Below are 24,386 nucleotides of genomic sequence, written 5' to 3'. Positions count from 1 at the left end.
TGCTAAAAATTTTATACTAATAGAAGAGATTTGGGGGGAGGGGGGTGTCTCGTATTTATACACAAATAATTACATTAATTAGCTAATTAATGCAATGAATACTCTTAAATGTGTCCATTTTGATTCTCCAATGAATGCCATAACGTTTCTCTTTGAATTTTCTTGAATCCTTCTTAGGCCTTCGAGCTCTCGGCCCATTACTTGCTTCTTGAGCTTTTTTCCGCTTCGGCCAACTTCTTCAAGATCTTTGCCTCGGATACTTACTCCGGTTCGGGGGTGTATTCTGTTGACCATTGTTTTGTTGACTCTAGTCCTACATGACATTCTTTGGGTGCATCTGAACACTAAGTTCGGGATCCGACATCAACAATTAGCCCCTTAAGTTCTTCGAGCTGTTTCTTTAGTTCGGAGGACTTAATTACTTAATAGCAAAGATTGTTTGAGACGATCTCTGACTCCACGATCACATCCTTCGGATTTCAAGAATTTTCATGATTACTCATGATGAAATCTGTCAAATTAATTAATTTGAGTCCCATAAAATATTATTTAAGAGGAGAAAACTCTCCCACTTTTCCCACGATTACCGAGGCGGTTTCATTCTCAGCCACTAACTTAAAAAGGTAGCTTTTTTTTTTCATTGTTCTTTACTTTACTGCTTCTGTATCTTTCGCTGGACAAATCTCCTTGGCTCTTCTTTCGCGAAAGAATCCCTTCTTTTTATTTTCTTACTTCGATTTCTTCGATCAATCCGAGAATGAGCTCTTTGCCTTCTAGAACCAACTCCCCTAGAGCTGAATCGCTGGAGAGAGATTCCTCTCCTAACCCTTCTTCTCAGTCAATATGTACTCACCCGAATGACATCACCGGTCCACACTTTCGCACTGGCTGTACTCTCTAGTCCCTTGCGAACTTCGGAAGATTGTGCTGAATTCCAGGAGGAGATCCAGCGGGATATCGGCTATCCTTACCTGACTGAATTCCTAGAGAACCACCGTCCAGACTACTTTTGTTTTTACGAAATTTATTTCAAAGGATGCGGGCTGTTCTTCCCACTCCCTGAAGTGTTGGTTCGATATCTCAAAACTTTGAATATAGCTTTTCCCCAGCTCGCCCCAAATCTGCTTCGAATGGTTCTAGGGATCTTCACCGTTGTGGTCGAGGTGGGCTACTCTATCGGCGTCTCCGAACTCTTGGAACTCATTTCATTATGTTGCAAAGGCTGCTTCTATAAACAAAACCCTAAATAGGAACACAGTCATCAAGATGATGAAGTTTATCTCTATAACTATACCAATGTGTAGTGAGTTATAGTTTCTTTTATAGAAGCAGCCTGTACATATGTCCATCGTTTTGACAAAAACAGAAGTTCTGATGACGAACTTGGTCGGAAAAAAGAAAGGGTGAGTCTAATAGAATCTCCTTCTAATAGAGCAAAAAGAGAATTAGTGCAGTGACGAAAATGCCCTTGCGTCTAATAATCCCAAGTTTTGACTCCCTCTGCTAGAGCTGTCAATTGGTCTTGACCATGACCATATGGTCTTGTCCAGTTGGACACTTTTTTTTTGTTAACAAAAATGACCAAACACAAAAGTGACCAAGTCCAAAATTGACCAAGTCCAAAAATGACAATGACCAAATGGATATGTCCATGGACAGAGAAAAAAAGTTTAACATCACAACAATCCAAAATGACTAAGGTTGCGAATGGTGTGTGGAATTAAGGGTGGGTCAACCGCAGTGTGGGTGAACTATGGTTTTGTCACAATTCATCTAATAAAAGGTGGTACAAAAAGACAGTCCAATTAAAAAAAAAAAAAAAATACTTACTGTATAAGCGGGCCAGATTTTGTGAAGAAAGAAGATTGAAATGCCTTGAACAGTAAAACTACATGTGGTGTGGCGTGTTTGCGGTGCATTTATGTTTTTTTTTATTAATAAAAAAATGAAATGATAATCAGCAAAAAAAAAACGTGATATACCAACCTTCTTTTTTTACCTACTTAAGTGTTAGGGGTTCTAATATATTAAAAATCTTCATAAGGTATGTACTTGAAGAACAAACAATCAAAAAAACAAAAGGGCACGATTTTTTTCTCCTCTGCATTAGCTTGGAGTTTAGGTTTGTTTTTCATCCCTAACTTTTTTTTTTTTGCAAATTATGAAGATGAAGAAGATATTATAAAATAAAAAATTAAATACAATAAAAACAAAAGGATTAAGATATATATCATAGTTAGAAAATAAAAATTAAGACCTGTTATGATTAATTTTATAAATGATATATTTACAAAAAATTAGTTTTCAAATATTAAAAAGTAGAGTTTTGAAAATATTTAAAATTTTGGAGAGATTTTACAAATTTCCTCTAATCTACAATACTGATTTGAAAATAGCTTAAAAGTGATATAACTTTATAAAAAGTTATGGCTAATAACATATATTCTTTTGAACATAGCTTAAAAGTGAGTAACACAAATATATGTATTTCTTGTGATTTTTATAAAATGAGTTATAAAAATTTAAAAGAACATTTGAAGTTAAAGTAATTTTAGATTATTAAAATCAAAATACATTTCTTATTTTTTGAAATATGAATTTTTCAAAAATAATAGAAAATTTAAAATTAAATTACGTACAAATGATTATTAATTTTAGAAATGCTCATTAATTGCAATATGAATGTATTACTTATAATTTTGTAAAATAAGTTATAAAATTATAAAAAAAAGTTGAACTTACATTTTGATTTATTTTTAAAATTTAAGTAACTATTATATAGTAGTAGGATATAAATTTTACAGTGAATCTTATATTAGCAATTATTATTTTTTAAGCTAGTAAATATATTGTTAATAAATTTATTAAATAAATGTATAAAATATTAAATGGGATATTAAATAACAAATAAATTAAATTCACAACACCTTTTTATTATTTTAGTTATAAAACAGTTTAAATGTAAAAACTTTTTTGATTTGTAATACTAATGTGTTAAATTAAAAAAAAAAAATTATTCTATATGAACTACAATATTTTAGATAAATTTTATAAACCACACAATTTTATAAGTAAATTAGTTTAATTTAAATATATTGGTTTGTAAGGATTATGCTATTTTATTATGTTACAAGTTATTATAAAAATTTTAAATAATACAATATGCTAACTTTATTTTTAGGGAACTTTACTCAGATGTATAACATTTTATATGAAATTACTAGAAACATACAGATCTTTTTTATATTACTATCATATTTTGGGTATATTTTTTATACCCAACGTGCCCCTGTTAAACGTTACAGGAAAAAACGTAATTACAAAGAATGCCACTGCCACTTCAGCAAAGCCGCGTCGCCACGTCAGAAATCGCTGACGTGTATTAATGAACTCAGCCGTCAAACGATATAGCGGCAGTGACGGCTGAGTTACGGTATGTTGCGGCTGATTTAAGAAAAATGGCTGAGTTATGAGCAAACGGCTGACTTACGAGTATAATCCAGCCTGGAGTTACGTCTGACTTACTGAAATCTGCCCGAGTTATGATAAAACGGCTGACTTTCGAGCATAACCCAGCATAAGTTACGGCTGAGTTTTCACCCGATGGTTGATTTGTCAAATTTTTGGCTGAGTTATTGCTTCGACACGGCTGACTTAACTTTCTCCGGCTGGCTGAGTTATCAAAGACGGCTTAGTTATGGGATGACGTTACAGCTGATTTATGTTCGAGTGTCATAAATCAGCCGTAATGAGCTGGATTAACGGAAAACTCGGCCATATTACGGCTGAATTAGTAGCGAAAGATTAATTACTAGAATAGCATCCATTGATAGCCGACTTATTAAACGACACGGCTGAGTTAAATATTTTTGGTTGAGTTACGACAGTAAACGGCTGAATTTCGCTGCCATTTTTTTGTTTTTTACTTATTGTACTGTAATAGTATTCATGTTGCGGCTAAGTTAAAATTTTGTTTGATGGCTGGTTTAATTAAGCTGATTTACATTTTCGTTTGGTGGCTTACTTGCCACTTCATCAATTAAAAAATGACGTGGATGCAACATTCCATGTCATCATCATCAAAGGACAAAAAAATAGGGCCAAATTTTTTCAACACGTCTTCTTCACCTGAGTTTTTAACATCACCGGAACTTGCAATTCCTCATCGTCTTCCTCATTCTTCTTCAATTTCTTTCATTCTTCTCCCGATATGGTTGATCCGGTTCCGGTAATTGGGTATAGAAACACAAATACATATTTAACACCGATGACAGAGGGTGTAGAGTTGTGCAGAAAGATGCGGAAACAACGCACGAAAAACTTGTGAAGTTGGTGCTCGATGATAAAGTTAGACGAAATGTTGCGTCTCTTATTGTTTGGCGGCAAATTTACATGTCACGGCTGAGTTATATGCTTAAGGGAAGACGAAAAGTTTGGTCAATTTACATGTCACGGCTGAGTTATATGTTCCAGGGAAGACGAAAGGTTCGGTAAAATTACATTACGGCTGAGTTATATGCTTAAGGAAAGACGAAAGGTTTGGTCAATTTACATGTCACGGCTGAGTTATATGTTCCAGGGACGACGAAAAGGTTCGGTAAAATTACATTACGGCTGAGTTAGATGTTTAAGGGAAGACGAAAGGTTCGGTAAATTTACATGTCACGGCTGAGTTATATTCTTCAGGGAAGACGAAAGATGGGTGTAAATTATATGTTACGGCTGAATTATATGCTTCAGGGAAGACGAAAGGTTCAGTAAATTACATGTCACGGCTGAGTTATCATTCAGGGAAGACGAAAGGTTGTGTAAAATACATGTTACGGCTGAGTTACATCACTTTACGGCTGATTTATAATACAGATCGGAAAGCAACATTTTTTTTGGAGAAGACAATATGAAATTTATTGGTCAAATAACGACAATCAAATTAAGATTCGTAAAAATATGTTTGAGGGATACATAGGAGGAAGACTAAACCGTATGAATCAAAACATAGATAGAAGTAGAAATGTCTCCAAATAGATCGATTGAGAGGAAGATTAAACGAGAGACATGTAAAATCAAAGTAAAAGAGTAGATATTCTTGATTTCAACTCAAACCTGTAACGAATCATGTAGAATTCCATAGATCTCTTTGATTTGGGTTTTGATTTTTGATGACTTTTTTCGTTAGCGAGGTTGCGAGTAGATCTGACGAAGCTTTTGATTTGGGACCCTATGGCAAGCGTTGCGGCTGTGAGGTATAAGAAGATCCAGCCCAATCCTGCAATTTGAAGATCTCTGTCAATGTTGTACCCAAGTTAGTTGCAAAATATTAGATCTAAAAGCTTTTCTTGGATTTGGAGACAAAAAAAAAGAGAAGAGGAGAAATAACGTGAGTTTGAGGAGTATGGGATTGGTGATGTGGATTAATGACATGGATAATCAAATTTTTATTTATTATTTTTAATTAAAAACGAATTAAGAATTATTAATTAAAAAAAACTAATAAGGGTGTTAATTGTAATTACACAAATGCTCAAAACATATGAGTAATTTTTAAAAGATATATGATATTCTAATAATAAACATATTTTTCTATAACATCTGAGTAAATTTTTCTTATTTTTAACCAGTCGATTGTAGAAATGGCATCAAATCGTCGAGGAAACACAAATTCTTTCGAGGAAGGCAACACAAGTGCTCATAATCAAATAACAGCACGGGTAATTTTTTTATTATTGTAATTAGTTTAGAATTTATAATGTATTCATATTTTTTTTTATTTAAATTATAAATATATGTTCTTAAAATCGTAGAGTGAAGCTAATTTTAAATGGACTTATCAACGAAAAAGAAGACTCATTGAATTGTATGCCGAAACACTAGCCATGAATAATTACTCTCTTAAAGATCCGACGCCTTATGGTAGAGAGTTTATCACTCGAAAGTTCAATGAAGAATTCAATATAAGAAGTGGAAAGCTCTTATGAAAACGTCCACCGGCATTTCAGTTGATCCGACAATATCCATGATATCTGCATTTCAACAATGGTGGAAAGACCATGAAGCGGTAATTAATTATTATTTATCTCATTACCAAAAATATTTGTTTAACTAATATAGATGTATAAAAAATTTATAATTTTTTTAACAGGGGTGTAGAATTAGGCCTGGGCATAATACCCGAACCCGAAGAACCAAACCGAACCCGATCCGAAATACCCAAACCCGTTCTATTTCGGTTCTGGCTGATTACCCGATCGGGTTCTGTTTTCAAATAACTGTGGGTATCGGGTATTACCCGAACCGAACCCAATACCCGTGAGTATTTTTTATTACCCGAACATATATACACATATGAGGACATATATGCACTAATAACTTGAATTTATGACTTGTTTAATGATTTAAATTATGGAACAAACTCAAAACAAGGTTTACTTCTTGTTTTATATTATTGTCTTAAGGAACAACTTGTTATAATTTCAGATCTTTCGGGTTTTATGGGTACTTTTATGTATGTTTGGGTATATTTGGACAAAGTTTGGGTAAGTAGTACTCAAACCCGAAATAGTTTTGGTTATTTATGGGTTCTTTAACCAATACCCGAATTACCTGGACTCGAAGTGAACCCGAACCGAACCCGACCCGAAATTATACATATAACCCAACGGGTCCAAAATTTCTAAACCAGAAAAACCCGAACCCGAAAGACCCGACCCGAACCCGACCCGAATACCCACATGCCCAGGCCTATGTAGAATAATAAAATCACTTCATCGAAAACCACCAGAATTTTGGGAAGTGATGGAACGTTGTTTCTCATTATATGATGTTCATTCACAACCTCAATATTCTGTAAACCAAAGAAGAGTAGAGATGATGTACGAGGGTGTAGATAATGAAGAAGAGCATGTGAATTCAGACACAGATGGAAGTGATAGGGAACAAACTCAAGTTCCCAAAACACAAGAAAATGAAGAGGTGTATCGTGTTAACATTGACGATGAATCACGTCCTTCAACCGAATTCACCCGGGATGCGACCTGAATTCCTTCTTCCAGAACTCAACAACGGGGAATGTAAGCCGTGCAAGTAATACACAAAGAGGTGCAGGAAGCTCAAGAGTTGCTATCGCAAGTGGTTCCCGAGGTACCCGTAGAAAACAAGCCTTTGAGACAACCTTGACAGATACAATGACTGGATTTGAGAATTCCAACGCCAAACTTTTGCACAACTACGTCCACGTGCTTTTGACCCAGAAGATTTTGCTGAATTCAGTAAGGCAAAAAAAATATGTGAAGCCATGGGAGTTCCAAAATTCAATGAATTTTGGTGTGATAGCATGCGTTAACTTCAAAAAGACAGATTTTGGCGTAAGTATTTTATTGAGAAGCGGGTAGGCACAACTCCACACTCTGGAAGTCCAAGTTCGGGTTATTTTCCTTCGGGTAGTCCATCCTCTGGTGGTAACAATTCATGGGGGAAAACTTCACATGGACAGTGGGGTCACGGTTCTCAACAATGGGGTACACCTCCAAATGCCCCGCAGTGGGATATACCTCCAAACGCTCCGCAATGGGGTACACTTCCAAATTCTCCGCAGTGGGGTACACCTCCAAATCCTCCGAATTGGGGAACACCTCCAAACCTCCGAATTGGGGGACACCTCCAAATCTTCCAAATTGGGGGACACCTCCAAATCCTCCACATTGGGGTACACCTCGAAATCCTCCGCAATGGGGTTCTTCGTCAAATGCTTCGCAGTGGGACACATCTCCTAATGTTTCACAATGGGATACTCAATCAAATCCACCGCAATGGGGTTCTTCGTCAAATGATCCACAATGGAGTTCATCACCAAATACTCAACAATGGGGTTCTTCAACAAATGCACCACAATGGGGTTCTTCATCAAATGCTCCACCGTAGGGTTCTTCATCAAATGCTTCACCATGGGATTCTCAATCAAATGCTTCACAATGGGATTCATCACCAAATGCTCTCAACTAGGACCTACTAAAACTGTGCAACATGGATTTTCAGTGGAAGGTCGGATAGAAGATTTACATGATGCAAATGCTCGACGGATACCACGATCACATAGACCCGGAGGATTATTCAATATTTGGGGAACCAAAGAAAGACTAGATTTAAATGAAAGTCAACAAAGTGGTTTAGGAGATAAAGATTAGTGTGAGAGCTTATGTTTTTGTTTAATTAACAAATCACTATATGTTTTATATAATTTTATATGTTTAATGAATTTTTAATGAATTTTTAATGAATTGTGTTTATTATTGATCTAATATTTCTTTTATTTCTTGTTTATTGAATTATAGGCTTTTCGTATCTGTCAATTAAGATCACAAAGTCCACACACTCTAAGTTATGAAGAGAGAATCGAGTTGTGGAGTTTGGAAAATGAGCAATTTGAGGAGTTGATAATTCAACCATCATTGAATTACTATGAACGATATTTTCAAAGAGTACCTGTTCAAACAGATTGCGGTCTAGGATAGAGAAACATTTGGTCTCGACTACAAGAAGATAATGCTGCTTGTCTATAGTTGCTACGGATGTCACTTGATGCATTCACAACATTGTGTCGTATTCTACAAACCAATTATGGATTACAACCAACACTGAATGTAAGCATCGAAGAGAGTGTGGCTATATTTCTCCGGATATGTGGGCACAGTGAAGTTCAACGAGATGTTGGATTACGGTTTGGACGGAATCAAGAAACAGTGAAGAGAAAGTTTTTTGAAGTTCTGACAGCTACTAAATTACTTGCTTGTGATTATATCAAAACTTCAACAACACAAGAACTACATATGATTCATGAACGGCTGCAGTTGGATGACAGATATGGGCAATATTTTACTGGATTTGTTGGAGCTATGGATGGGGTTCATGTATGCGTTAAAGTGAAACCTGCATTGCAAAGAATGTATAGGAATCGACATGATAGAACATCTTTTAACATCATGGCAATATGTGATCTAAATATGTTATTCACATATGTTTAGAATGGAGCACCTGGATCATGTCGTGATACAGCATTTCTTGCGATGGCACAAGAAAATGATCCTGAATTTCCAATGCCTCCGGCAGACAAGTACTATGTTGTGGATTCTGGCTATCCAAATAAAAAAGGATTTTTGGCTCTGTACAGATCTTCACGAAACAAGATAGTAAGGTATCATATGTCACAATTTAACACTAATCGTCCTTCGAGGAATAAACATGAATTGTTTAATAGATGGCATGCTTCTTTGCAGTCAGTTATTAAGAGGACATTTGGTGTTTAGAAGAAAAAGTGGAGGATTCTTTGTGAGTTCTCTAGATATAATATTGAAGTGCAAAAAAGAGTGGTAATTGCTACAATGGGACTACATAATTTTATTAGAATTTCAAATTTTCCAGATGAAGATTTCTCTGAAAGAATGGGACACACTGAGAATAGCAACACAGACGGTGCAACTGATCAAGATGATATGGAAGCAGCAGAGGTAGAAGATGGAGATGTAATGGCAAACATCAAAGAATATATTGCAAATAAACTATGGCAAGATAAAAATACTGGATAGTAGAAGTTTCAGTCATTTTTATGTGTTATTTTGTATTTATTTCATGTATAATATTTCATGTATAACATGTACAAAACATAATTATATTTATCTTATATTAAATTAAAGTTCGATATAATTACATCTGTCCTGAAAATATATACATAATATTCTTATAATTAATGAAGCAATCATTTTTAATTTTTAGTACAAAATTGTATATTTGATATATATATTAAAATAATTTTCAATTTTAAAAAGATAATTATTTTTTATTAATATTCTTTAATCTATTTTTATTTTATTTAAAATATTAACTTTCATTGTTTTTTAATTATTTTTACTACTGAAACCGCTTTTGAACTACTTGATCCGCACTTTTTCTACTTGATCCGCCTAATATGCTTGATCCACAGTTGATCTACATGAACCGCTTGATCTGCTTGATCCGTACCGTTTGATCTGCCTGATCCGTACCGCTTGATCCGCTTGCGCCATTCGAAAACTAAGACCAATATTGTAAAGAGAGACATCATAAAAACAATTTAACACAACAATAATCCAAAAAGTTTAACATGACCAATTGCAACAATCTTAAGCTTCTTCCTTCTCCTCTTCTTTCTCTTCTTCTTCTTCCTCTTCCTCTCCCTCTTCTGGAAAGCCTCGCAGCTAGTTCTTTATGCAGATTAAGGCTTGGAAATTTTGAGGAATAAGACTACTCCTGTATTTACTAAGGACTCGGTCGGCTGCCTATGCTAAATGATGACTCAGAGGCAACAGTTTTTATCGAAATGCAGAGAACATCACAAGCCATGCTTGACAACTCCTTAAACCGACTAGAGTTCTCTTTCCAATATGCTATGACATTCAAATGTCAAAAAGCAATCATATCTAGTGTTGGTTCACCTAAATATAAGTCTAATTATGATTTTCCACTACTACCAGCTTTTTGAGAGAAAAATGCATAAAATCCCTGAGAAAATATACAAACAAATGGAACATATGAGATACAAAAGCTACTGTAAAATTTTAAACAAACATTACAAGCTTAACGGTCAACAAGTTATTGCAGAACATACGAGTTGAGCAATAAACTCTAACTAACAAATAACTTCAATTTACAAACAGGGGCTAAATACACGTTGAGCAATAAACTTTAACTAGCAGATAACTTCAATTTACAAAACAGTGGCTAATACACGTTGAACAATAAACTCTAACAAGCAAAAACAGTGACTTTGAGCATCTAATAAAAAACAGTGGCTAAATAAGTTTACAAACAGACACTTTGAGCATTTAATCTGATAAGTTTAACATGCTATCAATAAGTAGTGCAAAATCAGATTAAAACTACAAAAACAGTGGCTAAAATAAGAATTTAGAATTCAAACAGTGGCTAAATAGCTAAACACTATAACCTGCCGGAATGTCTTCTTTCAAAGTGTCTACTTGTGAAGAGGAGCTACTGGTGCTACTTTGACGTTTCTTGTAAGCTTTAAAAAGCTTATACATCTTCAAACGCACATGAGCCAATCTGAACTTACTCGTTGATGAATCTAGAGTAGTGAAACAGTATTCTAAACATGTAAATTTCAATCTTGGATCAATTGTGAAAATATCACTATACTGTTCCCAGTATTTTTCAAACTTAAGCTTCATAATTTCCACCATTTAACAAATAGTCTCATCCGCTGAATACTCATGAACTCTCAACCAATACTCTATCTTCCAAACTTGCATAAAATATAAATTGGCTGTAGGATAAGAAGAACCTGAAATCAGATTTGTCATTTTAGAAAATGGCCTAAAAAATTTACATATCAACTCTCCTCTACTACACTCTAAATCAGAAGGAAAGCTTTTGTAACTTGTTTCTACATCTGCAAGATTCCTTAGAACATCTTTAAACTTTATAGCTCTAGAGAGCATGTGATATGTTGAATTCCAGCGAATAGCCACATCTAAATCAGACCCTCTTTAGCTTGCATTCCTACTTGAACAATAAATTTCAATTGGAAGAATCTTAAATGTAATCTTAAGATTGGTAATCTTAAGTGTTACCTTAAGTGTTACCTTAGGGCCATGTTGACGAACAATGATGGCGCCAGGTTTAGTGACTTGGTCTCCGTATATATTGACACCGAGTCATTGACCAGGAGAATTATGTCCGTTCTTAATGCTAGCATCTCCTTTCTTATGCGCTGGTTCAATCGTCAAAGGAATCGGAGATGAAGATTTTGCATAGGCAGAGTCACAGTGAAGATAGTTTTAGGGCATAAATTCAAAGCGCCTCAAAGAAGTGACAAGGTTGAAGAGAGAGATTAGCCTTTAATGAGATATCGTCGGCAAAAGAAAAAAAAAAGAAAAAAAAAAAGAAAAAATTCATGGCAATAGAGTTGTTACGAAGAGAAAAAGAGAGAACAATTCATTTTTAATATCTTTCTTCGCAAAGACCGTTAATGGCATTAGATGGTAAATAGTTGATATTTTGAATGTTATATGGGCCAGGGCAAAAGTTCCTACAGTGCAAATGTGGGATTTTTCCCAATTGTAAATAGTGAACGTATCACTTATCTAATTAAGTTTGAAAAAGTGACTATTTTAGGAAAGTCGGCCATTTCATACCCGACCTAAACTAGTGTTTAATTCATAGCTAACATTTTCTTATATGCCATAACTTTTAAAAAAATTCAAACTTCATACCTGAATTTATTAAATCATGCAAAATTATACATCATGCTGACGTGGATGTCACATCTTTGCTGATGATGATGATGTCGTTGCCACGTCCTTGATGATGTCGTTGCCACATCATCATCACTTTAAACAAAATAAAAATATTTTTAATTTCTCTTCCCTTTCTTCTTCTCCATCACTATCATCCGACGGAACTATGAATTTTTTTTTAATGTAAGCATTTAAAATCTTATTTTTGAGACTTCTAACCAATATTCCAAACGAATCTATTATTTAAACCGAGTTTATAAACCCAAAATTCGTAATTCATCTTCTAAAAATCTTCAAATCGCTTTCAATGAAGAACATAAACCCTACAATAATCGTATATTCATCGAAAGACATTTTTAAGTTGAAGAAAAAAAAAGAAGAAAAAATACTTACATGTATTTCCACTAGAATAATTTTATTTTAAGAACAAAATACAATTTCTCATTAGTGATAATATTGTTTTTGTATCTTAGCTTATATTTATGTATCCAAAAAATCCCAATTGCCAATGGCAATTAATAAGAAATTGTATTTTGTTCTTAAAACACAGTTTATATATTAGATTCAGTTTAAATATTAGATTTGATTTAAATAATGGTTATAAGTATCGAAAGGAAGTATATAAATCTTTACATCAAACAAATAATTCTTTTACAGTTTCGTAGAATAATATTGATGATGAAGATATTTTTTTTCAAAGGTAATGATGCCATGGCAACGATGTCATCAAGGACGTGGCAACTACGTCATCAACATCATCAAATACGTGGCATCCATATCAGCATAATGTATAATTTTGCATGATTTGGTAAATTCGAGTATGAAATTTGAATTTGTTAAAAAGTTAGGTATATATTAGTACTTAAAAAAATGTTAAGTATGAATTGAACACTTGAGTTTAAGTCGGGTATAAATGACCGATTTTCTGACTATTTTATAACTTATCTCTAAAAGAAAGTATATAATGTTGAATATTATGCTCTTCTTTGATTTTCTTGTTTGATACGGCAACGACAACGACCTTTGAGGTGGTGGTATATACTTTGGCGGCCGAGCTCTCATTCTCCATCTTAATTTGTTATGACGACTTGTAGACAATTTCTTAGGGTTTACTATGAAACAACTTATAGAAAGGGTATGACTGGATGACTTTTTTAGAAGTAAAGAAATCATTAAACAAAAAAATCTTCCTAGATATATTTTCTTTTTACGAGTCACGAAGAAAAACAAAACAGTGAAAAAGAAATAATTCTTCCAAAAAACAAAAACCAGCATAAATCAGTCATCCGCTAAAAAGCAAGTGGAACAATATCATATAGATAAGAGGCACACTTTTCAAAGTGATAAATCAACTTTTAATAATTTATTATAAAACCAGTGGAGGAAAACGAGAGAAATGTATATTGCTTATAAATAGGAGTACTTTGTTCTCATAGTTTACACACCCAATTACAAACGTTCTATCCCCTCAAAAACAATCTTGAGAATTTTTTTTTTTGTTAAATGTTTTCAATAATATTTAATTCTAGAATTTTTATAACTCAATATTGAAGGTACTTTTCAATTTCTTATCCATCACATGTATTATGAATTTATTTATGTTATATTTCATTTCTATAATTTATTTTAATTAATTATTTTTGTAGCACTAATTAAGGAAATTTTTGTTTTTATTGTTAGCACTTATTTTGAATGAGTCAAATTATATATATCTTAAAATTTTATTTATTTTATATAATTAATAATTTTGTTGGAATAATATATATATTTATATATATTAAGAACGTTCGATGCCAAAAAAAAAATTAAAAATTGTTTTGATTAGAATATTTTTAAGTGTTTTATATTTTAAGTAGTACAATTTCTATAATATGGAAAGATTCAAGTAATTTTTAAGTAGAAATTGTTTAACTAATGATTTTAGATCTTACTAATTTTATTATATATTATGAAGATGACTAGCATGTCAGATAAAACACGTAGTAGAGGTCGTCGCGGAACAGTCGGTAGAGGACGATCGAATGCTGGTGAAGGAACATCAAGTAGAAGTGCAAGCGGTACAAGACGCAATGTATGTTTATTAATATTTTCTTTATATCATTTTATAGTTTTATCTATATATATTTCTTAAAATATAATTGTGATTATTTAAAATTTTAAAATGTGGTTAGCATAAATGGACGTCTAGAACAACTCGAATTTTTCTAGAGCTTGTAATCGCTGAATTAAAAGCGGAAGACTATACGATTAGGGTACCATTAGCTGCTGGTAAACGAAGGATCGAAGAAAAATTTGTTGAACTAACTGGTGATTCGGGTAAATGGGAATCCGAGATGAAAAGCACATTTCATTATTTGAAAAAATTGTGGTTTTTTAACAACATAATGCTCTCAGCATATCCTTTGCATCTTAAATGTGTAATTTGTGAAAGATTTGAGGCAAACTATGCAACAGTAAACAATTTTTTTAAATTCAGGAAGGTCTTCCCTAAAAAAAAAAAAAAACTGTAATAGTTACTTCCACCAGGATTCAAAACTGGGACCTATTGTTTTTGTAATTGAACATGTAACCAGTGAGCCAAGCGTCTAATTGTAAGATCTTGTACAAACGAACGTATATATTTCTATGAAACACGAAACACATCATGATAAAAAAAAAGATATTTTATAGATCATTGACCCTCAAAAAATGTGTAATTTGTGATTAATACGAGGCATACTATGCAAAAGTAAACAATTTTTGAAATTCAGGAAGGACTTCCCTAAACAAAAAACTGTAATAGTTAGTTCCACCATGATTAAAACCAGGACCTATTGATTTTGTAATAAAACATGTAACCAGTGAGCCAAGCTTCTAATTATAAGATCTTGTACAAACGAACGTATATATTTCTATGAAACACGAAACACATTATGACATAAAAGGAGATTTTATAACTTCACAGTAGCTTGCCTTCCTAAAGTTGGGACATAGATGAGTTTGTGATACATTACCCCTCACTAATGGAGTAATATGTGATACATTTGACAAAACATAAACAAAGAGATTCAAAAACACATTTTTAAAAATTTAGGAAGGATTTCAGAATGTTTAGGAAGCCATCATTGAAGTTTATGAAGGTCTACCTAAATTTCTGAAAACAACCTCTATGTGGCCAACTTTGGATTTGTAAATTGTATGTACATTACGCTTCACTGATGGAGTAATCTTTGATACATTACAAAACATAAATAAAGAGATTCAAAAACACATTCTTAAAATTTAGGAAGAATTTCATAATGTTAAGGAAGACGTCCCTGAAGTTTAGGAAGGTCTACCTAAATTTCTGAAACCAGCATCTAAGTAGCCAATTTTGGATTTGTAATTTGCGTGTCGATGGAAAATTGTAGCAAACTCTTGACGAAGCATTAGCTGCAGACTCTACCTGTGGAAAACCTGCAAGCTACAAGCCGAAGGAGCTGACGATTGAAATCTATGACGACGACGAACTTATCTTACTCTTAACAAATATTTTCCTCATCTTCCTCTACTCAACAATCTCTTTAATCCCAAAACTATTTCCACACAGCTTCAGCTTCCACAAAACGATAATGGTTCGGATTTGCTATTTACCAGAGCAGGAACAAGACCCTCATCATGTATACTCAATATTTTCCCAAATTTAAGAGCAGCTCCACGCATTTCACATAATCCAAGAGCTAATGTTTCTGCACTTTCATTAGACATGAAAGAAGATACTGCAGGTTGATTGTCTTGTGTCATTGGTGTCCCATTTACCATCCTATAGATAGATTCTTTAACTGCTCTCTAAGCAAGAGCAGCTCCTAAAATTGAAAAACCTTCACATTTCACAAAATTCAACTTGTTAAAATTGCTTCAATATAAGAATCTATCTAACCCAACTAAGCAATATATCATTGAAGGTTTATCCAACTAAGCAACATATCATTTCTAATATATATATATATCTCAAAAATATTAACTATGAAAAATCTAAAACATATTTTTGAATTATATATAATTAAAATTCGTAGTTAATATTAAACCAAACATTATCCAAAATATTTACTACATCAACCCAAAATCTTGATAATTTATTATATAATTAAAAGTCACCGTTTATATCATGATTATTAGTTTTAGTTTCATTATTATCTAAGATTTTCACAAAATAATAATAAATTTTTTGAATATATAATTTTTTAATATGAAGTTTAATTTTGAATTTTAAATAATATTTGTAAAAACTAACTAATCAAATTATTTTATTTTCGTTTTTGGAATTTTCGGTTATTAATTAAGGACAAAAATGTCTTTTTAGAAAAAGAAGAAGATTCATATCGAATTTTTAAAATTTTAGTATACATTTCAAATTTCTAATATAATTTAGGACATACAATCTAATTATTCCGAAAATAAACTTGGCGTGCTTAAAGAATAATCTTTGAAAGATTCTTTTGGTCTTAAAGAATAAGTATGGGTTCATAATTCGATTTCCAACTAAAACCAAATCCTACCGAACAATCAAATACTGTTATCAGCATGATATAGTATAAATGTAACTAACTCTTGTTTGGCTATAAGAAACTGGACATTCCTTAACATGGTTATACAGTCTCATATTTGGTCAAAAAAAATAAAAACTTCACCGAATAACATCTATATATACATTTTTGGATCACAATTAGCAAATAAATCCTGAAGTTGAGAAGTATTTACAATGACATGCCATTAGCATTAATTATTTAGATTTATTTTATTTAAGTAAATATTTTTAATTGAAATTCATTTCTCATATATTTAGCAAAAGTCTCTACAAAATCTTTCCTTATCTATTTAAGTAAAGATTTTGAAATCAAATATGTTCTCAACAATTTACCAAAAATCTATACACAATCTTTTTAAAAATCTCGACTTAGTTAACTTCTGATTTTTATCTGCAAAAAAAAATTAATTGTAACGAGTGATATAAAAATCGGGAATGTTGATACTACAATTTCTTCTACTTCTTTTTTTTCATATAATGAAAATTATTTTTTAGGGATATTTTCTTAAAACCTCTAAACAAAACAAAGGGTTTCAAAAGATAGCTTCTCTTTTGGCGGGTCGACCCGCAAACCCGCAACTCTCTACGAGCTTATCCGCATGAACCTGCGACCCGTAGTGGATAAAAATATTATTCAAAAAAAATAACAAATGATGTTTAATTTTACGGGACTGGGTTATATGGTGCAACGGGTTTAGATCAATATTAATATTAAACAATATACTATGGATGAAATCCTAGAATTAAAAATCAAAATTTAATTATAAAATCAGAAACACTAAACAAAATAAACAATATTAACAAAACAAATACAACTTAAAATTTTGCAAAATAATTTTTTAGTTATAAAAAAATCGACCCGCGGTGTACCGTGGGGTAAAATCTAGATTTGGAAGTTTAAGGAAGAAAAAATTTTTTTAAAAAATAATAGTTCCGCGGTGTACCGCAAGAAAAATCTTTCTCCTAAACTGAGGCAAGAAGAAGAAGAAAGACAAATGTCGTTTAAGTGTATATATAGATATACCATCTATACTATTAATTGGGAATCACTAAATATAAAATAACCTTTAGTTTGTAGAATATTACGAAGAATGCCATTGGTATTTTTGTAGTTAAAGAATAAATTAAAAAATTCGGATAAGGTTAAATTGGACAAATTGATAGGGTACATAACGCGGATCCTGGTTTGCTTTTCGGATAAAGACGCGGATCCTATCCAGCGTTATACGGTCCCGACGCGGATCCTCGATTCGATCCGTTTGGGTTAACAAATCATTAAGATTTTACTCTGATATTCTCCAGTGCTGTTACAGAAAATAATTGCAAAAATCATTAAAAAAGTTGCCAAAACAATCAACAGAAATAATTGCCAAAAAAAATCAGTTGAAATCAATAAATATACAAATATTCGCAAAACTGTTTTTAAGAAAGTTGCAAATTTAATCAACAAATTAAATCCCCAAATATACGGAACACAACCAATTTTATAGCAACTGTTTTCAATAAGATCTATAATCTCAGTTATTATATTTCCCTAATTTCAAAAGCACAAAATATTTCAAGCATATTCGATTAATGATTCTAAGAAATACGGTTACACAAATATATTTCCATATTCACAAAATTAAACCCTAAAAGTGAGAGTTGTATCTGTTAATAATATATATAGTAAACTCGGTAATCCACTTTCACAACACACAATCTTTCAAATCTTAACTTCATTTCTTCTTCTTTTTTTCGTCAAAAAAAAGGCTGCAAATTTTCCTATCACCACTTGCTAACGTGACATTCTTTTTAAACAATGTGGAAAATAAGTGAATGGAAATGATTCTTGCTGATGTTTCTGTAAGTATTTTAACTTCCTAACTTCAAACCTTTCATATTTAAAAAGTAGTATTGTTTTGTTTACTACAAATGTGAATTTTGTAGGGTACATTGATTCATGCTACTATAAAGAAACAACAGATGAACAACGTTTATCAAGTCTGGAGAGTGGAGATTTATTGAAAATTTTACTCTCTCAAAATCTCTGGGAAAGTACAAAGCTACCAAACATGGATTCAATATGTCCCTCATGAACAGACTATTATCACTAGGTGTTCTTCTCTTTCAGATGATATGCTCTTCGATTTTGCAAACTTTCAAGATATTTTGAATGAATCAGGATTGAATGAGAATATCTTGATAGGTATATATTTTTAGTTATAGCTTTATCTTGCATATAATCTAATTTCTCTTATAATCTATCTAAGATGCTCATATGTTATTTAAGATGTAATTGGCCAGGTCGTGAGTTTGGGAGAGATGAACACTTTGGATGTAGCTAACAAGGCTACTAAGGAACTTGAGTATGAACTGCGAGACTCCAGGTATTCGATCTATTTCTTTTATCACCACCCTATTTCGACTATCTTGAAAGTTTGAAATAGTTGATTAATGAAAAAATCTTTGTTTGTAGTGATGACCAATTGACAAGTACTCTTTGGAAACGATTTGCTGAAACCATGTGGAATGCATGTGAGACTGTAGGCAATGTCAAGGTTATATGCTTGATTCGACTTGCTAAGTGCAATACCTTTAAAGGTACTTAAAAGTTAATCTATACTACGATTGAGTTTCTATTCTTCTATAGTTATACTAACTCACCTTACTTTTAACAGGTGAAAGATCAATTTCAAATGTCTTTGAAATGTCTTTGCTAGAAATCAAAGAGTTTGTTGCTACTTATGTAAACTAAATATTTATTTATGCCCTATAAGTTATTTTGAAAGAGGTATAGTACTAAATTAACATATGCTTTATACTCTTTTTAGTTTACCACCTGATGGATTAGCAGTTGCAATCCAAGAAGACATTCTTAAAGAATCAAAAATCTGCAAGAAGGAATTACTAACCTTTGACACATATATTTCTGAAAAGCTGCGACAAAATCCCATTGTCTCCTCCATTGTTTGAAATTACTTGCTAATCATCCTTCACCTGAATACACAAACTAAAAAATTAAAAATTCAAAACACAGTATACACAAAATATTCTCAATTTTTTCCTTTCAAACTAAAAAAAGCTACGGATACTCGAAATTAAATATTTACAGAGCTACTCTATATAACGATTCAAAACCACAGTAAATCAAATTCGGTATAAAAACCTAAAAAAATCTATCAAAACCTAATTTCGAATCAGCCTTAAGAAATATAGATTACCCATATAAGATCCGGCTTCTTGACAATCCTTGGCGGTTCTATACGATTAAAACAGAAAATTTTAAAGATTGAAGATTGAACCGACATGTGCAAAAACTGTAGAAAGGTAAATTTGATTTAATAAAAAGATTATCTCTTCGTAGAATTCACGAATTGAAAGCCACCAGAGGTATAATAGAAGACGAAGTAATGATGTTCTTATGAGAATATCGCATTTGATTCTGGAGATCGATCGATGATCTTCGTTTTGTTCGGTGATTTTTTTTTTTTTTTCTGTATAAGACAACGAGTTGTTTACAACAAATCCAAATACATTAATATGCAGTATTACGGTAAATACAAAAAAAAACAAATGGAACACTAAATGGCTTCACGATATCACGATTGGGCCTAATACAATATTTTAAAAGCCCATTAAAACTAGATCGGAAAAAATATTTGGGCCATTAATTAGCATATGGTTTTAGAGGATTTCCGAATTTTGTAATAAAATTTAATAAACAACAACATTAACATATAGTTATTATACAAATACAATTTATATGAATTTAAGTTTCTTTCAAAATAAAAATTTACCTATTCTAACTATTACACATGTCTTTTTAAATGTAAAAATTATCTTTTGATCACTGTAACCAGTTTTAGTTTTTTCAAACAAACACATACAAATATTTAAAATAAACAATTACTCTAAAATTGTAATGAATCAGACAGATAATAAATGTCAGTTGCAAATTTTCTATAAAAAACCAACAAAATAATCTCACTTAATATATATATATTATAATTTTTACAAACACAAAAGTAAATACATAATATATTTTAAAACCCATTATTTAAAAAAAAATATTTTCCTAAAATATGAAACCCCGCACGTACGTGCGGGTGAGGATCTAGTTTAAACCTAAAACACAATTAATATACTCAAAACTATTAATATAGATATATGGATGAGACATTTATAAAATAGGTCGAAATATTATATTATACTCTCTATTAATAAACAAAACTAATTATATTTAGAATTTTTTTAAAAAAATTATAGCCCAGCAGTGTACTACGGGTTCAAATCTAGTAATTTATATAAAGAGTTGATCATTATGTTTAAAAACATCAATGCGCCTGTTGAAGAAACAGGACAAATTGACGGAACAAAGCATACAAAAATTGTGTCCCAACTCATACCATAGAACCTCAAGTATCCAAGACGAGTAGTGAGAGAACTAGAGAAGACTGTTTTGGTACAAGAAGATAATTAAGGGATCATCAAACCAAAAGAACAAGTTATTTGCCGGTGATTCTTCTAAACCCGGTATAAGATAGATGATGAACCAACAAAAATGATCATGACAAAAAGGAGAAGACATGTCATAGCGATCCTCATTCTCTTCCTCTGCTCATGATTAGCAGGTGGAGGCTTCATCCATCTCCAACGGCCCTCAGCTTCCTGATTTCATAAGCGTATATTATAAGAATTAAGAAAATTCGATATCTGTTCACTCGCTAACTGTTATAATTGGAACTTACATCAAAATCCCATGATGGACTTTCCTTTCTCTCAAACAGGTCTGTGGCCGTTTCAAGCTCTGGGATATCAGGCAAAGGTCTTGGACGATCTCCATTCTCATCACTGCAATATTATCACAGTATTAGACTCAAAATAGAACTATATCGAAAAGGCCCTTTCAAGACGTAGATCGAACCTGTTCCATGGAGCTGGCTCATTGTCACATCTCACAAACAGGTAACGACAGACCTTACAGGAATCCTATGGAAATGAGAAGAACAGTTACAGGTCAATGCATAAAAAGAACAGGGAAAAAACTACGGTTGTTTCACTATATGTGTACCTGGAATCTAGCTTTTCGCCAGCATTTCTCGATCCTGTAGACACCGTCATATCTCACTCCTTCCTCAGGGGCATATGCAGAATGCTTCTCCTTGTAAGACCTAGTTTAAGGTAACTCAAATTATGAGGTGTATCTAAGGAACACCCCGGTAATTCGGAGGATAACTGCAGCAAGCTTAGCATAACTCTATTCTTTATTCAATCAAGGAAGCAATTTTAAGAGCAACGGAGTTCTGTTCTGCTCGAATAAAAGCTAACCTGACAACTCGAACTGGATACCCCATTTCGCAACTAACTCTTAAAGCTTCATTCAATTCTTCAAACTCCTGATCCTCGTTATTGAAATTTCTCCTTCCCCTGTGTGACACATCCGCGTATTTGCATATTTTCAAGACGTAAAGAGACAAAAGTCTGAAAGCAAATTGGACAATAGCTACTTCTAAACACATGAGAGAACTAAATTATAGAAGATCAAATGGACCAAAAGCTAGGGGGTAATGAAAAACAAACCTTCCTGTGAATAGAAACCATTCTCCATGATCCACGTCATCCTTATAACCTCCAGAGATTGCTACAGATTGAGCTCCGTAGTCTGATTGTCCAGCAATGCAAGAAACATGTGCAAAGTGAGCCCCCCACTGCCGACACTCTACTCGATCCTTCCAGGATTCTCCAACTAAAACACCTTGGTTCCTAACAGGATCATTTTCAGCTGGTATAGGACCAAAATGATCAAATGGTACAGTAACATATATCCTTCCACATGCAGCATTCGCCCTCCCAGTTTTTGCGCGCTTGGTTCTAAAAGCATTCTCTGGACCACCTTGGTTGCTTGTAAAAGAAAAAAAATTTGCAGTTCCAGCACCAGCACCTTTAGCAACTTTTACATAACGGATAACAGGCACGAGGGACGAGTTAACACGAGGATTGCCTGCCATTATATCGGGAATTGGGCTACGACATTTTGCACACGTTTCATTACCTCGATCAATCCACTTCTCAAAACATTTTAAGCAGAAGTTGTGCCCACATTGTGTCTGAAAAAAAAAACACATACAAGATTATCCATCGGCCTTACTTTAATAGTCTTCATCTTTGTCAAAAATACTTATTCTGAAAAGAAGAAGTTAATACTCAAAAAAAAAAAAAAACAATCATATACAATAATGTTTATCATTGACAAGAACACCAACTCGTCAAACATGGATAACAAAGAAACACCAAAATAGAATAAATCAAACTTCAAGAAAAGTGCACACATACTACTATCAACAAATTTCAACAATACAATAGATTTGTTACCACGATAACTCCCAACCAGAAAAGGATAAATAAACAAGTATTAACTACATAATGGCATCTCATTCTTGTACATAACTGAACTTGGCAAAATCTGTTATCTATAAATGTAGGTGAAAAAAATTGACTTATATACAAAGTTTATCACAAAATGTAAACACTTGCACAATAAAGTCTATGCCTTCGCAATATAACAACAGCAAAAAGATAGATTCAACTGCTAAATTGCCCAAATTAGCAACTCAAGTGTAAATAAAGTCTATGCCTTTGTAATTAGATTCGACAAATAAGGAGAAACACTAAAATAGATTCGAGATTTAACAGTTTCACAAAAAGATATGAAAACTGGTGAAAGAATCCAAGACAACACACGAACCTAGCAAAAACAATTCATGTTTTCACTAACACATCAACATCGAGACTCACATTTTCCCCTAAAGAGCCGCTAAAAGGGTATTCGCCTTTATTATTGATTGACTAACCATTTCTCTCTATAAGATTACTCTAAGTTATGTCCAAATTTACAACACAATCACAAAAAAGACCCTAACTTTAACAAGCATAAGAGGCAAAATACAGAGGCGAGAGAGAGAACGAACCGTAACGGGTCTATCAGGCAATTGATTACACAAAGAACAATTCAAGTCTTCACAAATCGCAGCAAACACATCAACACCGTCATCGACACTCGCGATTTCTCCGTCACTCTTTTCCTCACCACTGAGTAACCGTTTCCTCTTTTTAGTCTCATCTGTGTCAATCATAGACTCATCGGCCTTTGAGCCACCAGATTCGTGTCCCCCGATGCCGGAAACAGGAAGAGGATCAACATCGCCGGAGCGATCAAGAGGAGGAGATGAAACGCAGGTCACGTGCGAAGGGGTATCGCACGTGCGGTAAGTGAGGGATTCCTCCGGCGTGGATACACCGTCGCCGTCGCCTGGAAGCTGGTTGTCACGCGCCATTTCGATGAGCGATTCCGAAGATCGGAGGTGTTTCCGTGAATCGAGAGATATGGAGAGAAGAAGATTCTAGAGAGAGTGGGTTTTTTTATGAGAGGGAGCCGAAAATTGAAGAGGCGGGTTTTTAAAATTTTGGGGACGAATTGCCAAAAACAAAAAAAGGAAATATCAGAAAAAATTTCAAATCAAGTCGTTGACTGCAATTCTATTTTTGATTGATTATTTGATTTCATTTTGATATTC

At 33.0% G+C, this 24,386-nt stretch overlaps 1 protein-coding gene, 1 long non-coding RNA gene and 1 pseudogene across 3 annotated transcripts; 1 reads left to right on the top strand and 2 right to left on the bottom strand.

The window, feature by feature from the left end:
• Positions 1-2,054: 2,054 nt before the first annotated feature.
• LOC9310608 lies at positions 2,055-9,696 on the top strand (annotated as a pseudogene).
• Positions 9,697-17,855: 8,159 nt separating this feature from the next.
• On the bottom strand, positions 17,856-20,335 carry LOC110227506. The gene is made up of 3 exons (XR_002331199.1): positions 20,034-20,335; positions 19,725-19,809; positions 17,856-18,134 (listed from the first exon to the last, which is right to left on the bottom strand). It is a non-coding gene; the product is annotated as an uncharacterized LOC110227506 (long non-coding RNA).
• A 762-nt stretch (positions 20,336-21,097) lies between these two features.
• Positions 21,098-24,259, bottom strand: LOC9308475 (E3 ubiquitin-protein ligase ORTHRUS-LIKE 1). Of its 2 annotated transcripts, none has more exons than XM_021021807.1 (7): positions 23,781-24,259; positions 22,393-22,919; positions 22,141-22,293; positions 21,884-21,983; positions 21,737-21,801; positions 21,561-21,663; positions 21,098-21,480 (listed from the first exon to the last, which is right to left on the bottom strand). In XM_021021807.1, exons 1-7 carry the CDS (start codon positions 24,144-24,146, stop codon positions 21,337-21,339), a joined length of 1,458 nt encoding a protein of 485 aa, XP_020877466.1. In that variant the 5' UTR covers positions 24,147-24,259; the 3' UTR covers positions 21,098-21,336. The 2 variants fall into 2 exon arrangements, with proteins under 2 accessions (XP_020877466.1, XP_002872406.1); XM_002872360.2 differs by having other exon boundaries at positions 22,141-22,239; positions 23,781-24,257.
• Between the last annotated feature and the right edge of the window lie 127 nt (positions 24,260-24,386).

This window comes from Arabidopsis lyrata (assembly GCF_000004255.2).
Source record: "Arabidopsis lyrata subsp. lyrata unplaced genomic scaffold ARALYscaffold_6, whole genome shotgun sequence".
Lineage (NCBI taxonomy): Eukaryota > Viridiplantae > Streptophyta > Magnoliopsida > Brassicales > Brassicaceae > Arabidopsis > Arabidopsis lyrata.
Note: the sequence above shows the minus strand (reverse complement) of the source record. Positions and strands in the feature narration are given on the sequence as shown.

Coding starts and splice junctions, on each gene's coding strand:
- LOC9308475 (XM_021021807.1), bottom strand. CDS start 24,146: ATGGCGCGTGACAACCAGCTTCCAGGCGACGGCGACGGTGTATCCACG. Junction 22,294..22,392: donor TGGTTTCTATTCACAGGAAG/GTTTGTTTTTCA, acceptor ATTTGCTTTCAG/ACTTTTGTCTCTTTACGTCT. Junction 21,481..21,560: donor GTCCATCATGGGATTTTGAT/GTAAGTTCCAAT, acceptor TTATGAAATCAG/GAAGCTGAGGGCCGTTGGAG.